At 40.4% G+C, this 13,233-nt stretch overlaps 2 protein-coding genes across 4 annotated transcripts in view; both read left to right on the top strand.

Annotated features, from left to right (window-relative positions):
- C32H4orf36 (chromosome 32 C4orf36 homolog) overlaps positions 1-1,057 on the top strand; it is a 30,348-nt gene extending 29,291 nt beyond the window's left edge. For all 3 annotated transcript variants that reach the window (XM_035709566.2, XM_035709567.2, XM_035709565.2), the window contains exon 6: positions 898-1,057. The gene's annotated coding sequence lies outside the window, so the exon portion shown is untranslated. The remainder of the gene's footprint in view (positions 1-897) is intronic.
- The window catches only part of SLC10A6 (solute carrier family 10 member 6), a 28,183-nt gene continuing 15,887 nt past the window's right edge, over positions 938-13,233 (top strand). Inside the window, exons 1-2 of the mRNA XM_025425480.3 lie at positions 938-1,077; positions 1,177-1,702. Of these exons, the coding sequence (XP_025281265.1) occupies positions 1,326-1,702 (377 nt within the window). The 5' untranslated portion in view covers positions 938-1,077; positions 1,177-1,325. The remainder of the gene's footprint in view (positions 1,078-1,176; positions 1,703-13,233) is intronic.

Genomic DNA, 13,233 nt, shown 5'->3' with positions numbered 1-13,233 from the left:
AGATGCTTAACTGACTGAGACACCCAGGTGCCCCTTAATCTGTAATTTTGCATAGTAAACATGCTCAGAGCATTTTGTCATGGAAAATAATTTGCTAATCCAAAAATAAACAATTCATAGCTAATATCCTTCTTAAAACAGGTAGAGGTGTTTTATAAAGTGTTCCTTGTCACCATCCATTGCCCCATAAGTCAACTTTCTGCTTTCTGTGAGAAAGGGTGTGGCATCTGCTCTTTTGTAGTTTTAGTTTCTTGGAACCATATTTTCCTTGTCTGGTTTTCCAATGAAACGTGCATCTGTGTGGTTAAGACACACAGAGGGGCCCCTGGGCCATTGTGGTCAGAGGCTGACCTCAGACTCTGACTCCAGCCTTCAAGACAAGCTCTGTATTACATTCTCTTGCAGAATTCCCAGACCTCACCACGAGGCCCAGGGGTGTGGCATCTCAAAGCTGACTCTGTTCTCCAAAAGAAAGTGACAGCTTCCTTGTATTATTTTGGGTACAGAAATGAGTTTCTACGTGTTTGATGAAACACATCAGGTGCTTAGTACCATATAATTCTTACAGGTGTTTAATTATTGGCTCTAGACACAGATTCTATTTTGAAAGAAAAAAAAACTGAGCGGTGCCTGGCTGGTTCAGTCGGTAGAGCTTGTGACTCCTGATCTCAGGGTTGTGAGTTCAAGCTCCGGTGTGGAGCCTACTTAAAAAAATTAAAAAAACAAAAAACAAAAAACAAAAAACAAAAAACTGAGACTAATTCTGAGGCATTCCTGAATTATCCTTACTCCCTCCCGACGTTTCCTTAACTGACCCTTTGCTTTAATATTTTCAACAGAAATGTTTTGCTAATGATGTGAGGAGTGGCTTTGGCTTAGTGCCTTTGTTTTTTCCAGTCAGCCTCGCTCTGCACAAAACATTGCCTCCTGGTTCTTTGAGATCCCCATTGAATTTGGAGAAATTATGTCTTGGCATTCAACCTATTTTCCTGGAACACAATGCGATGCTGACGACACAGGCTAGTCACTCCACTTGACAATAAATGTGCTTGTCTCATTTCACTTGGATATTCAGTGGTGAGTAAGAAGTGGAAAGCCTGACTTACCACGGTTTATTATATGTTTCGTGCCCGTGATGATTACTTTTATAATGCCATTCATGAATACATTGATCAGATCAGGATGAGTCACCTGGCTGGCCACTAGCTATTGGAATGATTCTCCACGCATGACTGGGTTGCATTATTACAAAACGTGGAAGAACAGACCTGCCCTGCCATCGCGGCAGATGTTCATTTGTGATGCTGCCTTAAGGAGATGAAGAGATGAGAGCAAACTGTTCGAGCAGCTCAGCCTGCCCTGTTAACAGTTCGGAGGAGGAGCTGCCAGTGGGGCCGGAGGTACAAGGGAACCTGGAGGTTGTTTTCACAGTGGTGTCATCCGTGATGATGGGCCTGCTCATGTTCTCCTTGGGATGCTCTGTGGACTTCCGGAAGCTCTGGGCACACATCAAGAGACCCTGGGGCATTGCTGTGGGACTGCTCTGCCAGTTTGGCCTCATGCCTCTTACAGCCTACCTCCTGGCCATCAGCTTCTCTCTGAAGCCAGCCCAAGCTATTGCTGTTCTTGTCATGGGGTGCTGCCCAGGGGGAACCATCTCGAACATTTTCACCTTCTGGGTCGATGGAGATATGGATCTCAGGTAAGTTACACTAGGAAAGCCTGGAAGTCTCCCCCTTGATAGCACTGACACTTTCATGTTAAAAACTCTGCCAATCTTTAGGTAGAGATTCCAGTGGGCAGCATTTTATGGAGTTCAGTCCTGGAAGGACATTTCTTTCTGAGCTTAAGATGTGCTTTGCTGCGATCGTCCTCTGTTTTACTGGCAACTGCTTCTCTGAGTAATTGGATTTGGTTCATATGTAATAGTGGAGGCAGATTTCCTCCTCACCTGATGGTCCGACCTAGGTGTGAACTCACTCTCGCCCACGGTGGCAGCTTTAACAGTCATGGCTTCCTGTGTCCCAGGACATAGGCTGAGAATCCCAGAAGCTGACGATAGGGGTTTGTTCGGTGGGTGTGGTAGTGATGGTGGCAGAACCAGAATGAGATCCTCGTAGCTCTTGATCAGCAAGGGTTGCCTTTGCATCTACTCTATGAAACAAGTACTTGTGGGCACAGGACAAAGGAGTTTTTGGAGTATGTGATGGACATGTCCTGTTTTAAGGGGCGGTGGTGGCCTATTGAGTTGACTTGGGGAACAACGTAAAGACTTTTATGACTAAAAATGTTCTTTCTTGTTGTTTTGCAGACTAAACATTTATCACTGTCATCTCATTCCTTTGGTTTACACCAGGGACCTATCTCCCATTGTGGTGTAAATAAATGTTCCTGGCAGACATTAGGCTTTATCATTTATTTACTCTTTAATGAGGAAGAATTAATCATATATCTTTGGGAGTACATACTTCGATGCTGAAAAAAGGGCATTTGAAGAAAGAATAGAGAAGGCACAATTGGAAAAATAAAAGTAAAAGACGGTGGTCTTTCTGGTTTTTTTGCTTACTTACGAATAGACTGTTTCACTTCCTGCCCAAGGGAAGAATGACTTATGAATGTAAATCTTTGTTCAATGTGTATGTCATTTAGTTGAGATTTATTATGCGATGCCTGAACCAATCAGAGGTGCTGATGGTGTGGGGAGTTCATTTCAGTGAACCAGCGATAGGTCTGGGTTTCTAGTTCCCTGCATGTGCTCAGTACTTAGCTTACCAATATATTTCACTTGTGAATTTTAATGGGCTCAGTTCAGGGAGATGAATTAATTTTCATATGACAATATGTTTAGTTTATATCAGGGGCTTGAAGAGCACTAATTCAAAAACATGCATTAATATACATTGCTAATTCCAATTAAAGAAAGTCAATTATTAGCACAATAATTGGAAGATGATAAATATTCTTCACATAGTCTACATATCAGTGATAAATTTTGGGACCTAAATATCTTTGTGTGTGTTTTTTTTTTTTACCTAAATATTTTTGGAAAGAAAAAGGAATTTTACTAATTGAGTATGTTGCTAGGCATGAGGTAGACACTTTCATGTATTCTTTCTCTTCTTTCTTGGTTCTCAGAATAACCTTGTAAGTGACCTTTTATTATCCTGAATGTTACAGCTGAGAAAATTGTGACTCAGGTTGGTTAAGGAGGTTGCCAAATGCTATAGCTGCGTATGGAAGATGGCAGATTTGAATTCACATCTGTTTCTCATCAGTCTGCAATTTAGGCACTTTCTTCCATGCCATTTATTAACACAACTTGGTTTTCTGTTCTGAGTAAGAGTATAAATCTTAAACCAGTGTTCTCAAACACTTATGCTCTGGGAAAGAGAACATTTATTAACTTCATTTTTTATTAGCTGACATTATAATAAAAATACCAATGAATAGGAAGTCTATAAAAGATAAAGCTCATTTTGCTTCCTCTTGCCAACTCTATCCTTGATTAGCTTCACATTAGTCAAATTATTTAACCTATAAACCTCATTCCTCATTTATAAAATGGGTTAAAATTACCTATTCCCCACAAGTCTAGATTTTAAGGAGGAAAAATACATGCAGGATGCCAGGCACTTGGTCGGTATGTAATAAATATTAACTACTTCCCCCTTTTTTTGAATTCTGGTTTTGAATCTCACAAACAAAACAAAAATAAGCAGAAAACCCCCACAAAAAACCCTGTAAGAAATGAAATTTTAAAATGATGACTAGGGATGCCTGGGTGGCTCAGCGGTTGAGCGTCTGCCTTCAGCTAAGGGTGTGATCCTGGAGTCCAGGAATCGAGTCCACATTGGGCTCCCTGCAGGGAGCCTGCTTCTCCCTCTACCTATATCTCTGCCTCTCTCTGTCTAATGAATAAATAAAATCTTTAAAAGAATGATGACTAAATATTAGATTTTTAAAAGCTTATATATATGTGTAATAAAATCTTGATTCTCAGTAAAAATTGCATTGTAGGAGAAAATTCAGTATTATTGAGGGAAACAATGTCCAAGTTCATTATATCTCATCTGACTTGATTAGCAACAAAAATAACTTCTAAGCCAAAAAAAAAAAGTAGATAGTCCTTGATAGGAATTCTGTTTTCATGCTAGATAAAATTCATAAGAATTTAGAAGAACATCTTCATTTCATAAATGAGGAAATTGAGATTTAGCTCTCTGCAGGTCTCCCAAACATACTTCTCATGCCTTAATTCTATGCTTCACCTAATCTACCTGTAGTTCTCCATGTGTTCACCCCAAGCAGGGCTTTTCAGAATCAACATGTATGAGCCAGTTTCTGCATTCTGCATATCTGATGATAACACCTATCACTGTCACCTGGGCTCATCATCTCAGCATTCCCCTGTGGCTCCTTTCGTTCTTCAACTCATTCACTCAATCCAATGTCTAGACCTGTAGCTCATCCACTTGTGGGCCCAGTCACTCACAGCCAGTGCTTCCTGTTTATCTCCACTGCTGGTTCCTTAGGGTGGGCACTAAGGACCTAGACAATTTCTTTCTTGGCCAATTGCAGTATCTTCACAGTATTCTCTCCACTTTGGGTCTCTCTACCATGGTTTTATAGTAAGTGGGTGAGGCAGACTCTGGGGTCTGACTGTCTATATTTAAATCCTCACTTGGGATCTCTTTCCTGTAACTAAATCGTAACATTTCCCTATGGTATTGTAAAGGTATTATAAATATGCATGTTATGCGTAGCAAGGTTTCTCAACACCTACTAACTTGGGTGGAAACTAAGCCAGGTCTAACCTACTTCTCGGGTTTGTTTCCCAATAAGCACAAAATAGTCTGTAGTCAAAATGGACTACTCACTGTTCTCTGAACACACCCACACTTTCCCGCCTTCCTTTGCCCCTGTTGTTCCCACAGCCTGGAATGCCTATTCTGTCCCTTCTAGTCACCAAGTTATCCTTCATTATAATCATTCTGGAAAGCAACTGATTGGTAAGTATGAAGAGCCTAAAAAATTATTCTGTTCCTGGACTGAGCTCAGCTAATCTTGCCTGGGTTCTTTTACATGTTTGGATACTGGATAAATGTAGACTGGTTTTTGATGGCCTTATCTGGGACAACTGGATTTTTTTTCCACATGGCCTCTCATTCTCCAGCAGGCTGGCCTAGACCTAATCATGCCACAGAGGCAGGGTGCTGACAAAGAGGAAGCATACAAGGTCTCTTGATATCTGGGCTGGAAACCAGTTCATCATCACTTCTACCACATCCCATTGGCCAATGCATTTTGCAAGTCCAGTTCAGATACCAGGAATGATAAAGTGGATTTTTTTTCTTGATGGATAACCTGCAAAGTCACGTTGCAGAGGGCATGGCTAAGAATGGATGACGAATTAGGGACATTTTTGTAGTCTACTGTACTAAACATGGACAGAGTTCTTGCCTTTGAGGGTAGGTCACGAGAACTAAGGTCTGGCATTATACTGTAGTAGCTAAGTGCACTCTGGAGCCAGCAAATGGGACTGTCACTTACTAACTGGGTCAACTTGGCAAATTATATAAATCCTTTAGGCTTCCTGAGTGCCTGGGTGGCTCAATTGGTTAAATGTCCAACTCTTGATTTCAGCTCAGGTCATGATCTTAGGCTTGTGAGATCGAGCCCTTTGTTGGGCTCCTCGCTGGGCATGGAGTCTGCTTAAGATTCTCTTGCCCCACTCCCTGACTTGTGTGCTCTCTCTCTCTTTCAAATTAAAAATAAATTCTTTGTGCTTCAATTTCCTCACTTCTAACATAGGGGGAAGCATAATCTACCTCATGGGTTGTTGTGAGGATTAAGTGAATATATATAAAGTGCTTAGAGTCTCACCTGGCTCAAAATGCTATGAGTCATTATATGTGGCAGGCAAAAGAGCACCTTGTCAGGGTCTGTCTTTTAGTCTTTGTCCAAGATGCTGTGTGACTTTGAGTGACTTACTTCTCTGGACTTCAATTTTCTCTTTGGTAGAATCAATGAGTTAGACTCTCTGAGGTCTTAAAAATGTACGTAACAAAATCTACCATTTTAATCATTTTCAAGTGTACAGTTCGGTGGCATTAGGACACTGACATTGTTGTACAATCACCAGCATCTGTCTCTATATAGTTCTTCTCTGCTCAAACTTAAACTCTGCACTCGTTAAACAATGACTCCCCTGTCCCTTCAGACCCTGTCAACCACCATTCTCCTTTCTGTCTCTATGAATTGGACTGGATATCTCATATAAGTGAAATCATAAAATATTTGTCCTTTTGTATCTGGCTTATTTCACTTAGCATAATGTCTTCAGAGTGCATCCATATTATATCATGTGTCAGAAATCCCTTCCCTTTGAAGGCTGTACATTGTACGTGTATATCCCATGGGTACATGTGCATACATACATCATGAGGTCCCATTCATCTGTTGATGGACACTCCTGTTGTTTCCATCTTTTGGGTATTGTGAATCATGCTGCTATGATTGTGAGTGTGCATGCCTGTTGGAGTCCCAGCTTTCAGTTCTTCTGGGTATAAGCCAGAAGTGGATCTCGGGTCATTTTAAGTTTTAAATATTTTGGACAATAGGAAAAGAAAAGCAAGTTATAAAGTCTGTGTCCCCTTCCCCCACCCCAGTTTTTAATGTTTCTTCGGAAACTGACAGAGTTGCTCCCTACCCCCCATCTCCACAGCACCAAATATGTACTTCTTGTCATCTGTAGGAGGGCATGGCAATAGCTGAACTACTTATCTGCCTGACTCATGAGCTCTGTGATCTCCTGGAGGGCTTGTTCACCTTTGCACTCTTGGTACCAGCCTGGCGGTGGTAGGTGCTCTGCAAATGCCAAGTGAAAGACTGAAGGAAAGCTTCGAACTGCTTGTATGAGATATAAAAACCCTCCTTGAAATGCGATCAGTTTATTGGTGCAACTCAGGACAACTCCCACTATCTTTGAGTTTGACAGCTTTTGATATACAAGGTCCATTCTTCCCCAAGGAGGTAGTTGTGTCCTGAGCTACTGGAATTCTGGTCACCCGTGGTGGAGCCTGAGGGGTTTGGTGGCTGTTTTTTGACCGTTGACCTTTAAAGTAGCTCTTGGTCCTTCAGCAGAGGCTTGTGAAATACAACTAAAGATTCTTCAGGTTACTCTGACATGACCTGGTAGGGACCTGAAAATCATCTTAAGAGACAGAACTTAAATTGAATCCATGCAACTTTCTTTCTTTTTCTTTTTTTAAAGATTTTATTCATTTTTTTTTTTTGAGAGAGAGAGAGAGAGAGAGAGAGAGAGAGAACTAGCAGGTGGAGGGGCAGAGGGAGGGGGAGAGAGGGAAGCAGACTCCTTGCTGAGCAGGAAGCCCCATGTAAGGCTCAATCCCGGGACCCTGGGATCATAACCTGAGCAGAAGGCAGACACTTAACTAACTGAGCCACCCAGGGCTCCTTCCATGCAAGTTTCTATAACTCTCTGTACCTTAGTTTCCTTCCCTATAAAACAAAAATAATACCTATACATATGGTGGGGTGCCTGAGTGGTGCAGCCAGTTAAGTGTCTGACTGGGTTTCATCTCAGGGTTGTAAGATCGAGCCCCACATTGGGCTCCACATGGAATTGGCTTAAGACTGTCTCTCCCTCCCCTCTGTCCTTCCTCCCGTCTAAAATCAATCAATTGATCAATCTTTAAAAAATGTACCTACACATATGGTTATTGTATAGACGAAAAGAGGACATAGGGGTGCCTGGGTGGCTCAGTCAGTTAAGTGTGTGACTTTGGCTCAGGTCATGATCTCAGGGTCCTGGGATCGAGCCCCACATCTGGCTCCCTGCTCAGCAGGGAGTCTGGTTCTCCCTCTTCCCCTCACCCTGCTCATGTTCTCTTGCTCTCACTCTCTCTCAGATAAAATCTTAAAAATAAAAAGAAAACAGAGCATATATCTAAAAGCATGAGGTATAATACTTAGCAGGTAGTGTTCAATAAATGCTGATTATTATTGTTGAGAGGCAGCAGACAGGAGTAACATTTATATTTGGGGATGGAAGACCTGGCCTTGAACTCTTTTCTAGTGCCAAATCTGTTGACCTGATCTGATAGCATATCCCATGTCCCTGTGCCTAGCCAGATGGTTTTTAATTTTTTTCCAGGGGAGAAGCAAGTGTGTACTTTCATAGCTTTGAATGTCAGAGTTCCTGATTTTATTAGTTTGATACTAAAACAACATTTGAATAATTTCAACCCAATTGCAAAATGGTACACTTTAAAATAGACACTGCATTTTAATATAATGCACATATATGTCATTTCCTTGTTTTAAGGGAGGTGCAGGATTTACCGGTTTGTCTAGACTTGCTGAAACTGTCTCATTATTCTCTGTAATAATTGGGGATGGTGATGCCATTCTTCTCAGTGCAAGTGGAATCTTGTTATATGAACTAAGTTTTGCCAACAATTTTCCTATATGTGAACAGCCAAGAGACCTTGTTTAGCCACATCCTCCATTTTTGCTACACTGGGATTTCATGGCAGTAAAACAAAAGGTATGACTTCCACTGTACTCACACATGTTCACTGTGTGCTTTTACAGCTTTGTGGGTATTTCTAACAGTTGTCAGAGCACCGTCTTCAAGCATCACAGGCTTGAACATTTGTGAAGGGTAGAAGCAGAAACCTATGTAATCAAGAATATAGTATCAGTCTGATAGAAGTCTCACATTTGCTTCCCACAGTCATGAATCTTACGTTTCTGCTGTATGTGCCAAAGCAATTCAGTGAGAAAATGCAATGCAGCTTGTCCAGGAGTTCCAGACTAAAGCGATGTAATGTGGAATTTCTTTCAGGATTTAGTAATATGAAGAGCCAAGTAATATAGCATTATCATAGGCTAAGATTTTGGAAAAACTTCCTGTACACCCTCTTCATGGATAGAGGTTTGAGAGCTGGGGCAAACTGCTTTTCTCCCTTTATCTGTTCTCTAGTTAGGAAGAAGTCTTTGCTCCAAGTAAGCATTCTTAATAGGATAAAATAATTTTAAATTTCACATAGAATAAAACATATGTGAGAACTGCTAAGAAAAGTTTGAAGGGAAAAATTGAAGTGGAAGTATTTGCTTTGTCATATGTGAAAACACACTATGAAAACTCTGTAATTAAAAGTCTGATATTTGCTTAGAAAAAACATTTTGAAAAGCAAGAAAAGAAAAAACATTTTGAATACATTTGGACATTTAACATATAATGACTTTGGCACTTCAATTTAGTGGAAAATTATTTATTCAGTGAATAGTATTGACATACTTGCCCCTCAATATAGAAGACAATAGATTAGTCTCAGACCTTCTACCATATAAAATATAAATATCAGATGAGCTAAAAATATAAAAATAAAATTTCAACTTATAAAAAAGTAAGAAGTGGGGGCAATATTCAAATACCCTCAGGATAGGAGGAAATCTTTAACAAGACAAGAAACTCAGAAGCCATTTAAAAAATTGACAGATGTGAGTATCTCAGTGTTAATTATTTATTATGGCCAAAGCCATCAGTGTAGTCAAAAATATACAATAAGTTTGACAAAGCTATTTGTATTGTACATGATAATACATACTCTAATTTTAAAAGAGCTCCTATAAGTAGAGAAGAAAAAGACAAACAAGGCTGTTTGCAGAGGACATCCAAGAGGTCAGTAATATGAAAGAAAGCACAAACTCATAGAGAGTCAGGTATATAACAGAATAACAGATAATTTTTAAATATTTTCATGAGAATTAAAAGGGATTGATCATATCCAGTGTGGGCAAGATTGTGAAATGTAACAATCTTTTTGGAAAATAATTTGGTGGTGTCTATTAAAATAAAAAACAGACCTCTGATACAGCAATTCCACTTTGAGGAATCTGTTCTACAGGAATAAAAGAATTATTTCAAGTAAAATACAAATAGAAATGTTGATCATAACTTTGTTTATAGAGGAAAAGCATTCAAAGCAATTTATTCATCATTAATGAAGTGATTAAAGAAATTAAGGCATATTTAGATTCTGGTGTACTCTGCATTCTTTAAGCAAAAGAGTTTTTGCTGTATGTATTGTCTGGAAGGGATGTCTATGATTAAGTGGAGAAAAATAGCAATCAAGCTGCAGAGTAAGGTGTATTGTGTGATTGCTTAAAAAGAAAAAGATAAGGGATCCCTGGGTGGTGCAGCGGTTTAGCACCTGCCTTTGGTCTAGGGCGTGATCCTGGAGACCCGGGATCAAATCCCACGTCGGGCTCCTGGTGCATGGAGCCTGCTTCTCCCTCTGCCTATGTCTCTGCCTCTCTCTCTCTCTCTGTGTGTGTGACTATCATAAATAAATAAAAATTAAAAAAAAAAAAGAAGAAAAAGATAAAAAGGAAAAACAAAGAAAAAGCCCCTATTCATTGAATAGCAGCTATAAAATAGGACTGTGTAAAAGAAAGGCTTAAATAAAAAACTAAAAAGAAATTAGAAGGACAAATTAAATAAGAGGAGAGAGGAATATGCAGTCACCTGTGAATTATCTAAGTATGGATTTCTTTTTTCATGTTTCATTTTTAAAAAATTTTAAGGGATTTTATTTGAGAGAGAAAACACAAGCAGGAGGGGAAAGGCAGAGGAAGAGGGAGAAGCAGACTCCTGCTGAGCAGGGAGCCTGACTCAGGGCTTCATCCCAGGACTCCAAGATCATGACCTTGAGCCTGAGCGGAATGTAGTTGCTTAACCGACTGAGCTACCCTAGTGCCCTCTAAATCTGGATTTCTGGAAATCAGCTAAGTATTTGCTCCTTAAAATGCTGCTCACGTTTGTACTTGGAAAAGCATGATTTTAGTTATTTAGTAGAAAATCTCTGTTTTTCTGATTACTGTTGAGATGTTTGCCATTACAGTTCAGTGCAAAGGGGTCATTTCACTAAGATTTTCAAGGGTCACTTAACATAGGAAGGAGGCAGAAGAGAACATTGTCCTAGCACCAGTGTATTGACACATTGGTTCATTCTTTGACTCTTAATGTTTATTCAGTAATTATTTAATGAACTCCTCTAATGTGCCATAGCATGAGACTGCCAGGTCCTGGGATGGTGAAGTCAGTAAGATCTTTGCCCTCAAGCAACTCACAGTTGGCCAGTCTGCCACACATCAATAAGTAAACAAGCACTTATGTAGGGTACAGTATATGAGGTAATGCCAGTAAAAATGCCTCAAGGGCAATGCCAGCTGTGCCCCAAGGATAAACCTTCTAAGTGTAGAGAGGTACACAGCAGCCCTGAGGAAGGAAGAGCCCAAGGCCAGCCAAGTTTGGGTAGAAAAATGCTTTCGAAACCTCTGTGCCAGCTTATGCATCATACTATATTTACAGCAAAGCCCCTCAATATAAAATATGATAGAAAAAACCTAAATAGTCAGAATGGTAGAAGTGCTATACAGTCTCCCATACAGATGGACAGATGGAGGGGATACTTACTTATTTATTTTTTATTGTGGGAAATTTCAAATATATATAAAAGTGGAAAGAATAGTGAATTCTTTTGGTCTGATACACCTCAGCAGTTATCGACATATGAATCCATCTCATTTCATTTCTTTTATTTTTTTAAAATATTTTATTTATTTATTCATGAGAGACAGAGAGAGATTGAGAGAGAGAGAGAGAATGAGAGAGAGAGGCAGAGACACAGGCAGAGGGAGAAGCAGGCTCCATGCAGGGAGCCTGATGTGGGACTCGATCCCAGGACCCCAGGATCACGCCCTGGGCTGTAGGCAGGCGCTAAACCACTGGGCCACCCAGGGATCCCCATCTCATTTCATTTCTTTCTTTCTTTTTTTTTTCATTTCATTTCTATTCCCCACTCACCCAATGGAATTTTTTGAGGCAATCTCTAGACATTATTCTGCCCATAAATATTTTAATATTTGTCTTTGATAGATTGCAAAATATGGCCATTCTCACATGCACCTTCCTTTGCAATGTGATAAGGCTGGTTCTCCCAACCAGTTGGGGCACCTGTTCCCCATCCCTTGAATCTGGGCTGGTCTGGTGACTCACTTTGGCCAATAGAATGACACAGAAGTGATGTCCTATGGTTACCAAACTGAGGCTTCAACAGACTTTATAGTTTCTGCTTCTACTCTCCTGGAACTTCTGCCAAAACTGCCAGGTAACAAGATATATTGAATATATGTCTAATAACCTTGAGCACATGTCTTTTCATAGTTTTGACAGTACACCTTTGGAACTCTCATAATCACCTTTGGCATTGTTGGGTTAGAGGGTAATTGCCTGTTTCATTTTGCTATACATTGCCAAACTGTCTCAGGGGGTGTGCTGTTTGGCATTTTCATCAGCAATGAATGACAGTGCAGAGGAGTATTTTTTTAATTTAAATATTTAAATTCAATTTGCCAACATATAGTATAACACTCAGTGCTCATCCCATCAAGTGCCCTCCTTAGTGTCTGTCACCCAGTTACCCCATCCCTCTACCCTCCTCCCCTTCTGCATGCAACCCTTTGTTTCCAAGAGTCAGGAGTCTCTGGAGGAATATTTTTAATATCATTGATCAAAAATGGTTGCTATTTCACCAAGAGTATAAACATTCCCGTAGAAAATGTCAAAATAATCATACATTGTTTTGTAGGCAAAGTAATTAGTTGGAAACATTGGAGATCTGTATTATGAGGAAGGACGACGGTGACTTGCAGGCCTAAGGAAGTACTGGAGGACCCTTGTGATCCCTTCAGAAGGCCTGAGCTCTACAGAGGGTCTCCCTCCTCTCCTCCTTCCTCTTTAGAGGGCCAGGAGGTGTTTTATCTCTGTCTCTTGGCCACTTGTGCCATGGACGCAGATCGGGCATATACAGTGTGCATGGAAGTCTGCTGTGAGAACTCAAGCAATGACTATCCAAAAGTCTCCAGACTCTCTGGACCTGAAGTTGAGGTGGATAAACTCTTGCTCTACTGGGTTGTGCTATGTGATACTCCATTTGCCTCACCTCATCAAGTAGAGCAGCATTGACAATGTCTAGTAGCTGTTTGTACGTGCTTAGACAGATTGTGTGATTTTCCTCTGCAATTGAACGACATTTTCTTGGCCTGAAGAATATCTGATTTCCATTTACTTACTTCCCGTAACTTTACTGATTCACTCTTTCAGTGGTTTCGTCACCCAGGTAGGGACAAAGGACAGCCCAT

The sequence above is a fragment of the Canis lupus genome, chromosome 32 (genome assembly GCF_003254725.2).
Source record: "Canis lupus dingo isolate Sandy chromosome 32, ASM325472v2, whole genome shotgun sequence".
Taxonomy (NCBI): Eukaryota; Metazoa; Chordata; class Mammalia; order Carnivora; family Canidae; genus Canis; species Canis lupus.
The sequence above is the reverse complement of the archived record's forward strand: the minus strand, read 5'-3'. Positions and strand labels throughout refer to the sequence as shown.